General features: G+C 49.6%; 1 protein-coding gene across 4 annotated transcripts in view; it reads right to left on the bottom strand.

Moving 5' to 3' along the window:
- LOC6724865 (microtubule-associated protein futsch) overlaps positions 1–15,151 on the bottom strand; it is a 54,933-nt gene that overhangs the window by 18,802 nt on the left and 20,980 nt on the right. For all 4 annotated transcript variants that reach the window (XM_039297137.1, XM_039297135.2, XM_039297138.2 and 1 more), the window contains 4 exons: positions 5,787–5,885; positions 557–729; positions 275–497; positions 60–218 (listed from right to left, as the gene is read on the bottom strand). In XM_039297137.1, the coding sequence (XP_039153071.1) occupies positions 60–218; positions 275–497; positions 557–729; positions 5,787–5,885 (654 nt within the window). The remainder of the gene's footprint in view (positions 1–59; positions 219–274; positions 498–556; positions 730–5,786; positions 5,886–15,151) is intronic.

Below are 15,151 nucleotides of genomic sequence, written 5' to 3'. Positions count from 1 at the left end.
GTCGAAAAAGGACAGGAGGGGATTAGGTTGCATTTACTCAATATATGTGCTATACCTACCAAGCATGTTAAAGCCGTTGATCCCGAAAAGCGCCGCGTCACCCTGGCCGCCGGGGAAGACATATAACGTTGGATGGGTAAAGCGGATGTTGCCCACCACGTCCGAGGTCTCAAGCAGCTCCCTCAGCGAGGTTGGCATCACCATGGGCGCGAGGTAATCTGCAGAAGAACGACCTTGATAAATGCTGCATCGGAAATAGTGTGCACAGTCTTACCAATGAATCCGTTGATGCACTCGCTGCTCGTGTCCAGGACGTCCACGGGATTTATCCGTATCCGGCACTGGCGGGCAAAGGCCTTCTCGGGCAATGTGTGCCATAGACCCGCGTCCGCGCAGTGAATGTTCATGGTGATGGTGTCGGCATAGGCCCGAATCACCCTTTGTACGTCGTGCTCCTGGAAGGCCTCAGAGAAGTCCGCCACCGAGAAGGTTCCGTCCTGCAAATAGATGGGTATGAGCACCCTTTGTCAGAAAAAGGGGCACCAACAGTATCCACCTGCAATATCCAGGAACCATTGCCACTGAAGGTGTAGCCGGCGTGGATGATGTGCCGGTGGCGGGTGAAACTGCTAAGCAGGTTTCGCATGCACTGGATCAGCGTATTGTACTGCGGGTGGATGAGCACCTCCGTGACCAGATTCTCGCTGGCATACTGGATGAGCCGCTCGCCTGAAAAGAGGGTCGTGAAAAAACTTGTTCCGTCATCCGATTTTGATGTGAATATTTCCTTATATTTGCCTCAACCACATTCTATTGCGGGAATGGAGCTATGACATTGCTTCAACCCTTTTTGTGAGCTGACCTCCTTCTGGCAGGGCAGTAACTCCGCCGCAGTCTTTTGGGTGAAGCACACTGCACTACCCCCACGCCCCCAATGAACGGATAGCCGAAGGGTCAGAGGTGCTGCCAGAGATATAAGCGATGCCCGGGCTGCCAGGCACGGACATGGACTCGAGCACGCACGGCGTATCAAGTGGGTTTGAATTGTCAAGCTTTATTGTCTCGACTGCTTCCAGAGCAGCGTCCCCCGAGGCGCAGTTGCCACGGCTAGAAATTATTTAATGAATCTTTAATTTTAATGCTTTAATTAAGCCCTCTGTGCACGTCGGAGCGACCTTGCCGGCGACCTTGGCCACCACCCTTAGCGCACCACGGTAATGACGATGATGATGACGGCGCAGATGAGGGCTGTGATGAGGTTTTTGGCCGCCCTCGTCCGACATATATACGCGTATGTGTATATGCGTAAATAATTTACGCACTTTCCGCACCAAATAGTCGTTGACAAGCCAACGTCCAGGGTGGACGTGAGCGGATAAGTGGATGGTTGGGTGCACCAGCACCCCCAGCAGCAGTGGTCAAACGTGCCCACGTACGCGTAAAAAATACAAGACAAGAGCATCGGTGGATGGCAGTCGGTTGGCTTGTATGGCTTCGGCCAGCTGTTGGCCTCGTGGCGTGTGTATCCCCTTGCTCTCCACATAAATGATTGTCCCCGCCAGCCAACCGGACTTTCTGTGCCCCCTGCTGCTTATATTTAACGCAGTGACTAGGCATACCGTGCGTATACGCAATATTGCGAACTCAGGTAGACCTCTGTCTCCACCTCTGCTGCTCGCTGCTGTCCCATGCACAGGACACAATCGTAGGAATGCCTAGTTTATACCTAGGGTGAGGATGCCGCGTCCTGGGAAAGAAGATCTTCGTGGAGTCCTTTTGTGCCTTCTATCTATCTGCAGTAGAATACTCCTCGGAAAAACTTTTAGTTCAAATATAGATGGTGGGCACTTGAAAGTTTGACATGGGCGGTGGAGATCGGTTTGTTGTCAAGCAGGGTGTGGTCCACTTTAAGAGGCGCCAAAGCTGACCAGGATACAGATACAAAGTTGCAGTAAGTGGTCAGTCAGTACCCAGTGGCGATGGAAGGAGCAACGCAGTAGGGTTTTAAGTTAAGTTTTAAGTTTTAAGGGGTGGGAATAGCTGGGCAGGATTCTATCCGCACCTCGAGCCAAAGTGGCAGCATGGCACCACATTAACCGTTAATAGCTGCAACCGGCTTTCGGAACTAGTCTTGGCCAGAGTTACGAACTTTTTGCGAAACCAAGGGAGAAATGGGCAAAAATTTGGATAACAGCAGCAGGCGGAAACTTTTTGTGTTTCATGATTTCGTTGTTTTTTTTTGGCCTTTTTGTTTGGCTCCAAAGTAATTACAGTTACAGGCGCCGGTCAGCCCTTCCTCTGCACCACCGCCCAGTTACATCCACTTTTGAACCCACCGCAGTTGGAACTGTTTACTGTAAAACCAATGCGCACGTGTTAAAAAAAAGTTTCCAATGACCTTTGCGGCCTCCTCTTTCGGACGCCCACGAAAAAGACGCGGAGAACTCTTCCAAATTAAATAATAAGGAAACTCATTGGGATTAAACTGAAATAGTGCAGTCCGGAGAGAGACTGGTTTGTATTCATACATCTTAATGTCCAGTTTTAAATGGGAGAAACATGCCCCAATGGTTTCCTCCAAAAGCACATTAATAATGTATCCCCACTTGTCAGTTCTGTGGCTCACATATGGCCAGTGGATGGCGTGCCTCGCTCAGCTGATAAATTATGTACAAACTCATGTAGCCGTGAATGTGCCACAGCTCGTCCTGGCCCCACCCCTTGCATTAAGCTCCCCTCCCCCGAGTGGGGAAGCGCCTTAACTGGGTGCGCTTATCCCGACCCGGCAGCACGGCCATATTTATGAATGTCCACAGCACTAATCCCTGGGAATTATGGTGATGATAGTTTAATTAGCGGTTTCGGCTGCACTTCTAGGGAGAGGAATGGAATGGTAGCTCGTGGCATCCATGTGTCGGTATCAACCATCGGCCAGAGCTATCGGCATTGCTGGCATCATTAATCAGGCCACATAATGTGCTGGAATCTACTCTGGTTACGTAAATGCAGGTGGACCTGCTCTTCGGACGGAGCAGCTCCTGTTGAACAAAGCCAATAACATGTTGTAAACGTCAAGCGATGTGTTCCCACTGCCATCACCGCACCCCCCCCTCAGTATTAAAAAGGATGCGGCACGAGGAGCCTCCTCAAATGACGGACGGCAGCTGCTTCCTCCTCGCTGATATTAATTGATGTCCTGTCAACATGTTACCCGCATCCCGAAAGGCGGAAGCCGGTGAGGAGCAGGCACTCCTTTATCTACTGCGGCCACTCCTCGATGCATCTCGCCCCACATCACAGTGGTTAATTTGCTTATCGCTGCGGCTGGACCAGACCACTTGCCACCAACGCCCACCCACTTCCCTCCCCCCTCGCTTTTCCACTTCGTATGCAAATCGGAGGAGAAAAGAATTTTCGTGTGGGCGTGTCAGTTAGTCAGTCTGGCAGGCTGCCCCCCCCTCAAGCCACTATATAACCCATCACGTTCCCCTCCGGCTGAATTATGCATGAGCCAGCCACACAACAACAAAAACCAGGGCCTCAGGACACACATGCCCATTACCCATTGCCCATTGTCAATACGGCCTTGTGGACACGCCTGTGTGCGTGACTCCCACTCACTTTCCTTAGCAGTAGCAGTGGCTCCCTGTGTGTGCACTCGTACGTCCTCGGCACGGACGGACTCTATCTTTCTATCAATTTTGCATGCGTTTTATCTCAAGAATTTGTATGGCTTTACAGGTTGGGCTGGGTCTGCTGCTCGGGTCGGTTCGGGATAAGGCTTGGGTGTTCTATTGTGGCACGGCCCCTCATCTCATCAGCCCGTCCTTTGATTGCTTATGTGGGTTTTGGCTTAGGCACGATAAGAATGTGTCTAAATCCCCAGATAATCCGCAGAGCGTGCTGAGTCAAGTACGAGTACAAGTATGACTATGGTAGGTAAAGAGCGGGAGGATCGCCGGAATGCAGAGCAGGCCTTGGTCTTAACCCAGGAAGGCAAGCAAAAAGGAGAGTAGCGATTCGTCAACTTTCCCCACCCAAGTTGGATCATCACTTCTGGAACTCGAGGGAGCGTTTTCCTGATAGGCTGCACTTTAAAAGTCAGCTAACTTTTAACGTCCCACTCCGAAACTTTAGCTGCATGGAGCACTAAGGGGAGCGTTTCTGGTGGGACTGAGGGTCAGTCAGTGTCCAGACCTGTGGCAAACTTTGGACATGCACGTCGAGAAGCCAGGAGATGGGTGGGTACATAAACTAGGTGCTTGTGACCGACTGGTGGTGGGGAGGAAGTAACAGTCGTTTGAAGGCATCCACGCAGGAAGGTGGACAATTTGGACACCATCGGCCCTTTGCCTGGATTCCTCTTTTCATCCAGCGCGCCAATGGGGATCTTGGGCGAGTACAATGCGCCAAGCGAAGCGAGAGCATTCAGTGCATTCTGTGTTCTCAATCGCGACTCAAGTGCACCGGCCACCATCCGGCTCCAGTTTTTCCGGCTGCCCTGGCGGCACTCTGGGTATGCTTATGGCTGTTGTTGCACCATCATTATTGGGCTTTGGACCGCTCTGTGGCGGCGCCACTTCAGAATTTTGTTTGAGTAGTTTCGAGGAGGGAACGCAAACAAAATGCGATTGCGAGAGCAAATGGAAAATGGAAGGCCCGCTGTCGTTGCCAACTTTTCCCCATCCGGACAATGGCTAAATGGAGGGCATTCAGCGCAGGTGTTGCACTTAGCATGTCCTTCAAGGACAACGCCTCGGCATCGCCATCGCCATCGGCGGTGCCGTCGAACGAGAGGCCTGCTAAGAAGAAGAACGCGCCTTATCACTGCCAAGTTCCAGTCCTTTTAAACGTACTTTCGTTTCATTGTCGCTGGAGAATAATGCCCTCCAAGGTGAGTTCTTTCATGCTGGCATTCAAAGCTGGGCTCGAGAAATCATAGAAATTTGTATTTGCATTTCGAAAACTATAATAACATATTGGACACCTAGAGGAAAGGAACTACTACGTTAATACTACTTTCATAGTTTTAGATCGCTACCATGTTTTCAAGTTGCTGCACAGCACGGAAAACTTCAAGGTAGAAGGTCGCAGTTTAATGCTTGGAAGAAACCATTGCCGCAATCTGTGAGTACTCAGACTGCGGGATTTTGATCAAATAGGGCGGCTTTTAAGAACTACAGGAGGGTGGGAGGAAGAAAATCCCAATCATCTCCAGTGCGAGTCAACAAAGGGGGCAAATAGAGCCGCGAAGAGCGCGGAAGCGGGACTTGGTTGATGCAGTGGCAGCCACTTGAGTGAGCTTCAACATCGTTTTAGCCTAATCCGCAAAGACAACAGACCCGTCAGCCAGCTTATTGTTGCTCCTGTCGATGATGATGACGATGATGATGGTGATGGTGATGGCGATGAGGATGAGGACGACGATGAAGCTGCTGCTGTTGCACTTGGACAAATGAAAATACAGCCTCTCGTTTGGCAGCTGCTTTTGGGCCGGCTTCATCACAAAAGCCAAAACAACAAAGCATGAAAACGTCGAGCTTTCGGCTTTGTGCATTCAATTGTTGTTTATCCGGGCCCATGCCCCCTGGCCACCAAACTCCCCCCGCTGCCCTTTGGCTGTTGTGCGGAGACAATTGTCCTAATAATTCGCTGGAATAAGTTTTGTAATTTGCCACATTTGCCATTGTTGCCTGATGCGATCCGAATTCGATGATCTCCGAGTGCCACGATTGGATTCGCTAATTGGAGCTGTTTTGCAGATGACGTAGTCAACTTGGACTTACCGTGACGAGCCTCCTCGCCCTCGGGCGCATGCTGTGTAATTGTATTGAGCTCCTCTTCCAAATCGACGTGACAATCGGAAACGTCCCAGGAGAGGAATCCTGCAAGGAAACAAAGTGATAAAGAAGATCAGTAAGGATGTGGCACGTTAGTTAGTTAGTTAGCTAGTTATATAGTTAGCTCTTCGACTGTAGCCTTGCACTACGCACATGACTGGGTGAATAAACGATGAGTGGCTGGTCCGTTGTCCCAGGGGCCATTAATCACTCACACATTAGTTGTGTGTAATTATGCACAGCGTCTGTGAATGGTTGGCAATTCGCCGTTTTGATAAATGAGCTGCCGAGGGTGGGTTGGTTTGAAAACGGGTGGGATCCATTACGCATACGCCATGTTGAACTGGACTGCGCTGGACTTTTGATATTATGTCATTTAGTCAACAAATTAAGTCAGCAGTCGGACTTTCAACGTACAAGTACAAGCCCAACCGAATGGCCCTGCCCTTTCATCATTTTCATGCTCCAACCACTTTTCCGAATTTTCAATAGTTTTCCTCTAGCTGTGTGTGTGTGTGGGCAAATTTGTGTTTATGCGGATGCAGTGTGGCATAAAAAGATCGAGGGACAGGACCAGGTGTGTGCGGAAAAATGAATCAAATTACCTTTGGGGCACCTTGAAGCTCAGACTTTAAGCCCTACGTGACAGGTTTAAGGGGCTCCGAGAGGTCCCCTACTTTCCATTCGCCTGCCACGTCTAGATGCCTCGCAGATCTGACAGATTGTAAATTATCCCTAAGCTCCTTGGAAATTTAATGAACCCCCGAAGACCCTGGCGTCGTTGTCGTGAATAACTTATTCAAACGATGCCTTAATGAGTGCTTAACTTTCATTTTTATGCCTCCGCCGTAGGATGCAAATGAAGCACTTTCCGCGGCATGGAATATCATTGAATGGCAGATGGTTTCAGATCATCAGCCCACAAGGAGGAGACGGATGAGGACGCGGAGGATGCGGAGGAAGCTCTGGCTTGAGCCTAAGCCAGAAAAATATAACAATATTACCCTTTCGCCTGCCGCCTTTCACCGCTCACTGCAGCAATTTGCACAAATGGCTGGTAACAGCAACAAAAGCGGCTGAAAAAAGTAAACTCGAGGCACAAAATGCAAAGTCTTAACAGTTTTTCACCCATCCCGCACACGCCCACTCGCACTATACATACATCATATATATATAAAGCCAGATTCAGGCAGGATCGGGACATTGTGTGGGCAAACAAAAGGGAAAGCAAAGAATAAAGCGTTGGCAGCCCAGAAAGGAGCAGACGGCAGTCAAAGCGCCTACAGCGATTGCACAAAAATAATGAGGAAGCGCCCAGGATATGCGACGCCAGCATATATGTATATGTGTGTATATATGGCAAGGATGTAGGCGAATGGACCCTCCTCCCAACACTAGTTGTCCTGCTCTCTTGAGCAATCATCGAGCGAATGAAGCCACTCAGACGGAGGCGAAAGACAGCGGCGGAAACGCTACAGAAACAGAAGCCGACTGCGAATGCGAATGCCAATCCGAATCCGAATCCAAGTCCGAAGGCGAATCCTAATCCGAGTTCAGGTCAGAACCTCCGACTTAGCCTCGACCATCGCCGCTTGCCCCTCGCCCCTCTCCCCACGACAGTGCTCATTTATTATTTGTGCGTTGATACCTTTGAGTGAGTCTTCAATTTGCCCGCTGCCAGGGCCAAACTCGGTGCCTATTTATTTATTTATATTTAATTTTTGGCTTAGTTCCGCCAGCCACTCACTCGCCCTCGCTGAAGTACAAATGGCACAGGGCTCGAGCTCCACAACACATACACATACACCTCATACACAACAGTTAGGTAAATCAAGGACGTGACCAATTTCCGCTGCTTAGGGTACCGAAACATTGACGATACACGAGGACGCCAGCATTCATCATGCTCATAATCCAGAACCGCATGATCTACTCCATCACAGAGCCGCAGGCCCAGTGGTTCTGTTTTTTATTTCGATTTGGACTCATTGCAAAGTGCACTCGCTGCGATTGAGCGCCCGACAGCCAGGTAATCGAATGCAGAGCCGTGTCAGACAGACACCTGTTTCCTGTGTCCGGAGACCTGGGTTCTGCGGGCCTCCATGGTGGCACGTCCTCCGAAGCCCCGGAGGACAGATACCACCTCACAGATATCCTGGCGACACCTACGTATGTGACGCCGCTTCCGCGTGCTACGGATGATTACTGATAGGCGTCTCGCCTCGCCTCTGTGGCTTGCGCAGCGTTCCCCTTGCGTTTCCCTTTAGTTTGCACCATAGTATAGTTGCATAATTCTGTGCCCCCTCTAAAAGCCATTCTGGATGTAGAGGGGCGGGCAGGGAGCCGGAGGAGAAGGAGGAGGAAGAGGAGGAGCTGTGTTGATTCTGATGTAGCTAAAAAGCCACTTGACGTTGTTCGCTCGTTCGTTGTTGCCAGGCTCTTGAAGCCAGAAAAGCGCGTTGAAAAAGTTTGCATAGCCAAATGAATGCGCTTCTTCTCCGGCCTTACCGAACCCTCAGTCCCTCCGCCACTATCTGCCCTCCAACATCTACCCTCCAGACTCCAGACTCTGGTTCAGATTCGGAAAGAGGGCGGCAGAAAGTGCAACTGTTGGAGGGGCGGCTGACGAAAAGGGGCTAAATGTTTGGAAATGAATAATAAACACATTAAAAAGAAATTAAACACTTGCGCCCATTAATTGCGTATTGAGTGAAGTGGACGGCAAGGAAGAACAGCCTCGAGATGATGATGAATCTTCAAGCGGCAGCAGAAGTGGAGCAAAGCAGGAGCAGGAGCATGGGTCGGAAGACGATGAACTGCGGCTGAAGAACAGCCAACCAAGTGGGCGAATAGTGGGGACCGGGATACCCCTCGGTTGGGCCAAAAGTGGAAAACTGGCAAGGAGAGGCAATAACAATTAAAGCGAATCGAAAGTTAAGTAAACGAGCCGCAGCAAATAGCCGGCTACTCGGAACGCAGCGAATCCTTTGTTGTGACAGCTCGAGGATGCGGACCAGGTCAGGGCAGGAGTGCCAATGGGAGGGCAGTGAGGCAGCGAGAACAATGCTGCGCCTGATTGCCCCGTGCCGATAAGCGAGCTTGATGAGCCGAGACACAAAGACACGGACACGGACAAGGACATCTACCATCGAATATCCAACATCCAACATTCCACATACCCACATCCCACACCGGACACGCTGTTGATGTTTTTGCGCAGCCAGCGATATGTATATCCTGATAAGAGCCGTAATTAATTGGAACAGGGCCCAGACAAAGTGGGAAGTGGGCGCTTTAAGGCAGTATCCCTTTAAACGAGGTCAACAAAGCGATCACCTAGCAGTGGGCCAACTTAAATTTGCTTAATTCATAGCCTGGTGGTCACTTCTCGGCCATTCCATTGCGTCTCGGAGCATTGCGTCATGTGATTAGGACATGCGTCACATGCGTATTATGGTCCCTGTCCTCACTCCCGGTAATCTTGTGCTCCTCATATTTGCGGCACTATCGGTTCCACTGCTGAGTCATGTCCAACGCTGGTCGCTCCTGCCGTCGTGCCTCTTCTGCTGTCCCCACTCCTGGCATACATGACGAATGCGCAATATATTTTGAAGTGTTGTTCCCCCTAATGGCTAATCAATGTTTATAGACAGCCGCCAGGCGTGTGTGGGGACCCAGCCAAACGACCAGCCAGGACAAATAGAATGGGACAGCGGAGGGGAGACGGAGTATCTTCTGGCCAAATATGAAATACAAATGCGCAAATTCGTGAAACTGCTGGTAAGGTGGCCAGAACTAACCAATTTTCCGATGGCTGGTGTGACATAGAAATACGACCATTGCACTGGCTGACAAAGCCCGAGAATGGCCGGGATGAGGGGGTTAGCGCTGGAGGGGCGTCGGAGGATGTGCGAGCGAGGTTCGCATAATTTATGTCACTTTATCGATTCGTCCAATACACACCACACCGAATGGAAGGAAAGCAGATCTAGGCGACAAGGGGGTGGGGCGGCGGCGAGTGAACTCTTTTAGCATTTTATAACCCTGCATAAATTGCTCATGAATGTTTTCCTGCCACGTGCGGTTGCAGCATTCGGCGGGGGCAGCTTGGCAGCCCTTGTGGGCTGTATCCTGACATCTGCCCGAAAATGAAATTCTATTATCACCGCACGCGTGGGTCGGGTGAGACGTCTCTTCTTCTGCAGAGCTTTCATTTCTCGAATCCTTTCTTCCACCCGCTGCGCCCCAGGGTCATTCATAGCGCACCCCGGCTTCCCGCTGGGCGAGATTTGTGCTGCTCCTGTCAGAAAAGCCAGCGACGAGGAGGACAGCTACATACCCTTGCAGGAGCCAAGAGCTCCTTATGTGGAAGCCTTAATTGTGGGATATCTGATGGGTTTTTCGGTATACCCTGGGTTGATTATCCTGCGCAAGTGTAGGGTCAATCAATTGCAGAACTACACAACTCTAAGTAGTGCAATGCGAGGTATTCGAGTGCTGCCGAATGGGAAACTACGAGCAGCTCACAGTTCGCATTGCAATCCGATTGTAGGACTCATTCTCGCCGGGCAGCATTTCCCTACGCCACCTGCCTCCCTTACTCCCTCGATCCCTTGCAGAAAACATCGCTGGGCGCCCAGAGGAGTGGAGCCACTTCGGGTAGGGTGGGATGGCAGCGGTAGTGGAATGGCATGGGGTGGACAATCCCTTCCCTTCACTTCATATCGTACTTTATCTCCTGCCACATGTCACGACTGCCGCCGTATCCCCCTGTCCGTCCCCACTGCCTGCCTATCTACTCGTAGCTGCCCGGGTCACCTCAGTTTGTTTATATTTCTTCGATTTTACTGCCAACGGAGGGAGTGAAAAATAGAAGCGGAGCCGCCAGTCGAAAAAAGGCAACATTTCTGACACAGACTTGCGCCTGTCACAATGACTGCACATGAGTTCGCGGGTGTGTATGTGTGCGTGTGTGTGTTGTTGCCACGAAAAAGATTTCCCGCTGCAAGTGCAGCATTTTCCGCGAGCAGCTAAATATAAATTTGTGTTCGTCCGCGATCCGCACGAATGCAGGATTTTTGCGTATGACAGGCGGGAATAAGCGCGACCCGCGCATCCCTCGGATTTCAAGTTTACCAAAGACGGCTAAAAATAGTTTATCCGCCAGATACGCAGATACCCTCGGGGTCTGACATGCAATTTCCATTATTCGAGTTCAACTCGCACAGAATGAGGCGTGCATGGTTGGGGTTCTTGTGCCAACAGCAAACAGCAAACAGCCATGATCAGCATATAGCATATTCACTCCTCGAAAGGTGGCGCCAAACTAACTACTTTAGTAGCTATATAATGGATATGCTGAGGTCTGACAAGTTTGGAGCCAATTCACAGCCCCTTCTTGTTTAAATCAATTAGCATTTGCAACTCCTGTTTAATTGTGCTTTGGAAACTGAGCTAGTTGCACCTGTGGGTGCCACGCCCCGAGGGAACCGCCTCCCTGCCTCACCGATCCTAATTGTTTGTGACTAATTGCATAATTGCCAGCATTTCCCAACGAGCGACATGGCAACTGGAGCTCTCATATGGCTCATATGGCGCTTGAGCTGCCGGGCTTATCCTTTAATGCCATCAAAAAGTCAATAATAATGGCGATTCATCGGCGAAGGACGTGTTTGCGATGCTGACGGCGGATTGAATGCCACTTGAATCATAAGCATTTAATTATTTATGGGATTCAATATTTACGCCACTCCATGTGAACAACCAATTAGGTGAAAGGAATCAAATATTTCCTTTTTAATCGCTTCTGAATTGATAGGCAGTGTATATGAGTACAAGAAAACTGTAATTATTTCCACTGCAAAAAATACGTTCTAATTGATTTTATTTGATTTCAATCTTCTGTTTACCCGGCAAATATTCGCAATGTTTGCCGAAAGGAAACGCATAAGCTAAATCAATTTCCAGCATGATACCACTCGCTTTCCCAATAATTGCAGCTTGTAATCAAATATTTGCATCGCATCGTAGCAGTTGGGAGTGAACCGCTCCCATCGAGTTATAGCTCCGCAATCCGCTGTCCGCACTCCAAACCCATAACATCCGAAGTACTCTCCATATTCGCATAAAGTGCACAATAGTTCACAAGTCGACAAAGGGTGCATCAAAGGCATATGCACATTTGTGGTCCTTTCATGAGCTCGACCATTATGGATTTCCAATTTCATGGCTGACTACTTAGTTCTCTACGAGGAGGAGGAGGAGGAGGAGGAGTAGGAGGTTTCATCATATCGCCTCGCACACAATGGACAACCGTGCCACTTCCGAGTCTTATCTGCCACGCCCACACACAACACACACACAGGTATACAAAGTCGGCAAGAAAGCGTTAGCCATGAGGGCAATAAAAAGCATTTGAAACGCCTTTTTGAGTCTGAGGTGATGCCAGATTGAATCGAAATGAATTTGTATTGAGCGAACGTTGGGCGATAGCAAGGGAAATCGAGGGGCTTGGGGCGAGCGGAGAGGGGTGAGTGGAGAGGGAGAAGAGCTAATGCGGACACGAAAAGGTAAAAAGTCAGCGAGGGGAAGAGGGCGTCTCAAATGCAATTTGTCAACGATTTTTCGCAATTTTCCCAGGCAAGGCGACAAATTGGATCCAAGCTCACCAGCACACCACTCACATGCCGAGGGCTCGGGAAACTGGTAGAGAAGGGATGGGGCCAAGGAAAGATGAGGAGCGAGGCGGGCTCTTGTCGTGATCAAAATTTCATCGTTCCCAGTGGCAGATAGGAAATTGAAAATTCTATGCATGTTCTCATTCCCTCTAACCAAAAAAGAAAAATTAAGGGACACTTACTTTTGAAAAGCAATAAACACTTTACGTAAAATATATATCGGCATTCTGCGCCAAAAACATGCACTACTTTGGCCGCAAGAAGTTTAATTGCCATTTAATACGTGGCAAAATGCATTTACCGAGTCAATCTCAACTTTGCCACGCCCAATTAGCGCCCAAGCCAATCAATAAAGCGCTTTGGCATTGGTGGCGCCACTTTATGTGCGAGAGTCATGAATAAATGAAATGTACATAACTTTGCAGGACTTTGCAAGCGGTTAACAAAATGGCAGGCAGTGGGCTCATAAATAAGGAGCGTGAATAAAGTACGTATAAATCAGATTGCGTTAACATCGCGTTCAGCTGCAAGGGAGAAGAGGGTTTTCAAGAAGAAAGGGTTTTCTCGACATTTAGCTTGGTTCTCCACCATTCCGCAACATCAGCAAAATTACTCACAGCCAATACAAAAGATTGCGAGAGTCACGCAGATTTGCTGGTAAATTGTCATCATACCAATTGTGATCCATTAATGCCCAGCTCATTGGAGGAGCTCATTAAAGAACCGATTCAAAGTCATGGTCCGCCGTTCCTTGCCCCCGACCATCATCTGCCCGGCAGAACATGTGGCCGTGGGATGCGAGTGTCACCAGCTGCACTTGGCAAGCGACCAACAAATCACTTGATGACTACGACCGGGGACGCTGGGCTGGGGAGGATTGCTGGCGAGCGACGACGACTGCGATGACGGAGGAGGAGGCCAGAATGATGCAAGAAGCTTTTTAATTTCACAAATGCGCCAAACGAAAATTGCAGCAGTCACAGCACGAAAATGGCCAACCACCGCCCACCCCTGGCGATGGCACCTCTCCACAGCCAGCCTCCGCCTCATCCTCTATATCTTCCTCCGCCTCATCCTCCGGTTTAGACTGGTCCACGGACACGGGCAGCAGCTGCCATAAAATTACGAAATATGTGTGCATAAAATGGCGAAGGAATCAACTTTGAATCTTTTTACGGAGGCAACTGGCAGTAATGTATCTGCCAGATACGTGCTATTACGCAAAACGATTTTACGGCCTCCGATTGAATTCCAATACTTCATACTCAACGTCTCCAGCTGCAAACTCAACTCCAGCTAAGATTGCCGGCCGCAGGTGGAAATTAGTGCCAGTTGACAATTAATTATGCTCCACATAATCCATGGCACAAGCGGCTGCGTTGAATCCATGGTCTATAATTGAGGAGTCATAACCGAAACTGTCTACCCGTCTACCAAATGTAGTAAATCGAAAGAAGACTCATTCTCCTGCTCTGTAGTTGGCCCTAAGAATCAGGGACTCTTGTAGAATCAGAGCTACCTGCTCCCATTGCCCAGGGCTTGTAAGTCAGGACCGCGGCCCAACTCAAACAAATGAGTTCAAATCAATCAGAAACTCAAATAGAAACCGCCGGATTGCACTGCCAAATGAAATTAGCAGAGCTCCAAGTCGGCACTGGCGGAGTGGAGTGAATCACGAGGTGCTTCCGCCTGACCGACTTCTATTGGACTTTCGGAGTTCTGTTGGAGTTGCGGAGCAAACATTTGCATACAACGCTCCGCAGAATGAAGCAGTTGGCGGGGAACCAGACGGAGCAGGAGCCTCCACTGCAATATTCAAAATGGCGGCACATTAATTTGTGCCAAGCTCAGCAGGAGCAGGAAAATGGAGGGGATGGATCGGGGACCAGATTGCCAATTAATTTTCATGATTTTCACGTTGTCGACGTTGCGAGTGAGTAAGTGAGTGTGAGTGGGTCCGAAGATGTGCACAAGTCGGCAGTTTTGTGGCTGAGCAAGACTCAAAGTCCGAGTTGGACTCGGAGCCACCTTCCCATTTAGCCGTTTTCAGTTTCTTTGGCGGTCGTAAACCCATTTTGCCGCCGTGAGGACGAGGGCACGTTAATCAAAATGAAAGGCTTTAGTTACGTGAGTGGGCACACACGACTCCACTCTCCTCCTTCAGCGCCCAGGTGCTGGTCCTGCGTCTTGTTCGTGTGCCAATTGCATTAGCCGAATTGTATATCACTTTAAATGTAATGAGATAGGAATTTTTATAGCTGACCATGGCTGGGAGCGTCCCACTTTGCAACAGCCAACTCTTCGCCAGCATTTGCAGTTGTAAGCAAAATGCCTGCCAGCCGGGCAATACATACATTTCACATTCCTGTTCGGCCGCCAGTCCATTGACCCATCCACCGGCAGCAGGAGAGGATTAGGCACTGGCTATCACATCCCAGCTATGCTGGTCAGGTCATATCTATGGAAAGCTCCTAGCTGGTAGCTCTGTCCGCTAGTTTTATAGTTCCTTTTTTTTTACCGCAGAGGGTATCTCCATGTCGAACCATGACACATCAAGCCCTGCTTACCACACACACGAGGCCAAAGTTACTCAAGTTTGCAAACACACAACGTACATATGTATATAAATACGAG

The sequence above is a fragment of the Drosophila simulans genome, chromosome X (genome assembly GCF_016746395.2).
Source record: "Drosophila simulans strain w501 chromosome X, Prin_Dsim_3.1, whole genome shotgun sequence".
Classification (NCBI taxonomy): Eukaryota; Metazoa; Arthropoda; class Insecta; order Diptera; family Drosophilidae; genus Drosophila; species Drosophila simulans.
Note: the sequence above shows the minus strand (reverse complement) of the source record. Positions and strands in the feature narration are given on the sequence as shown.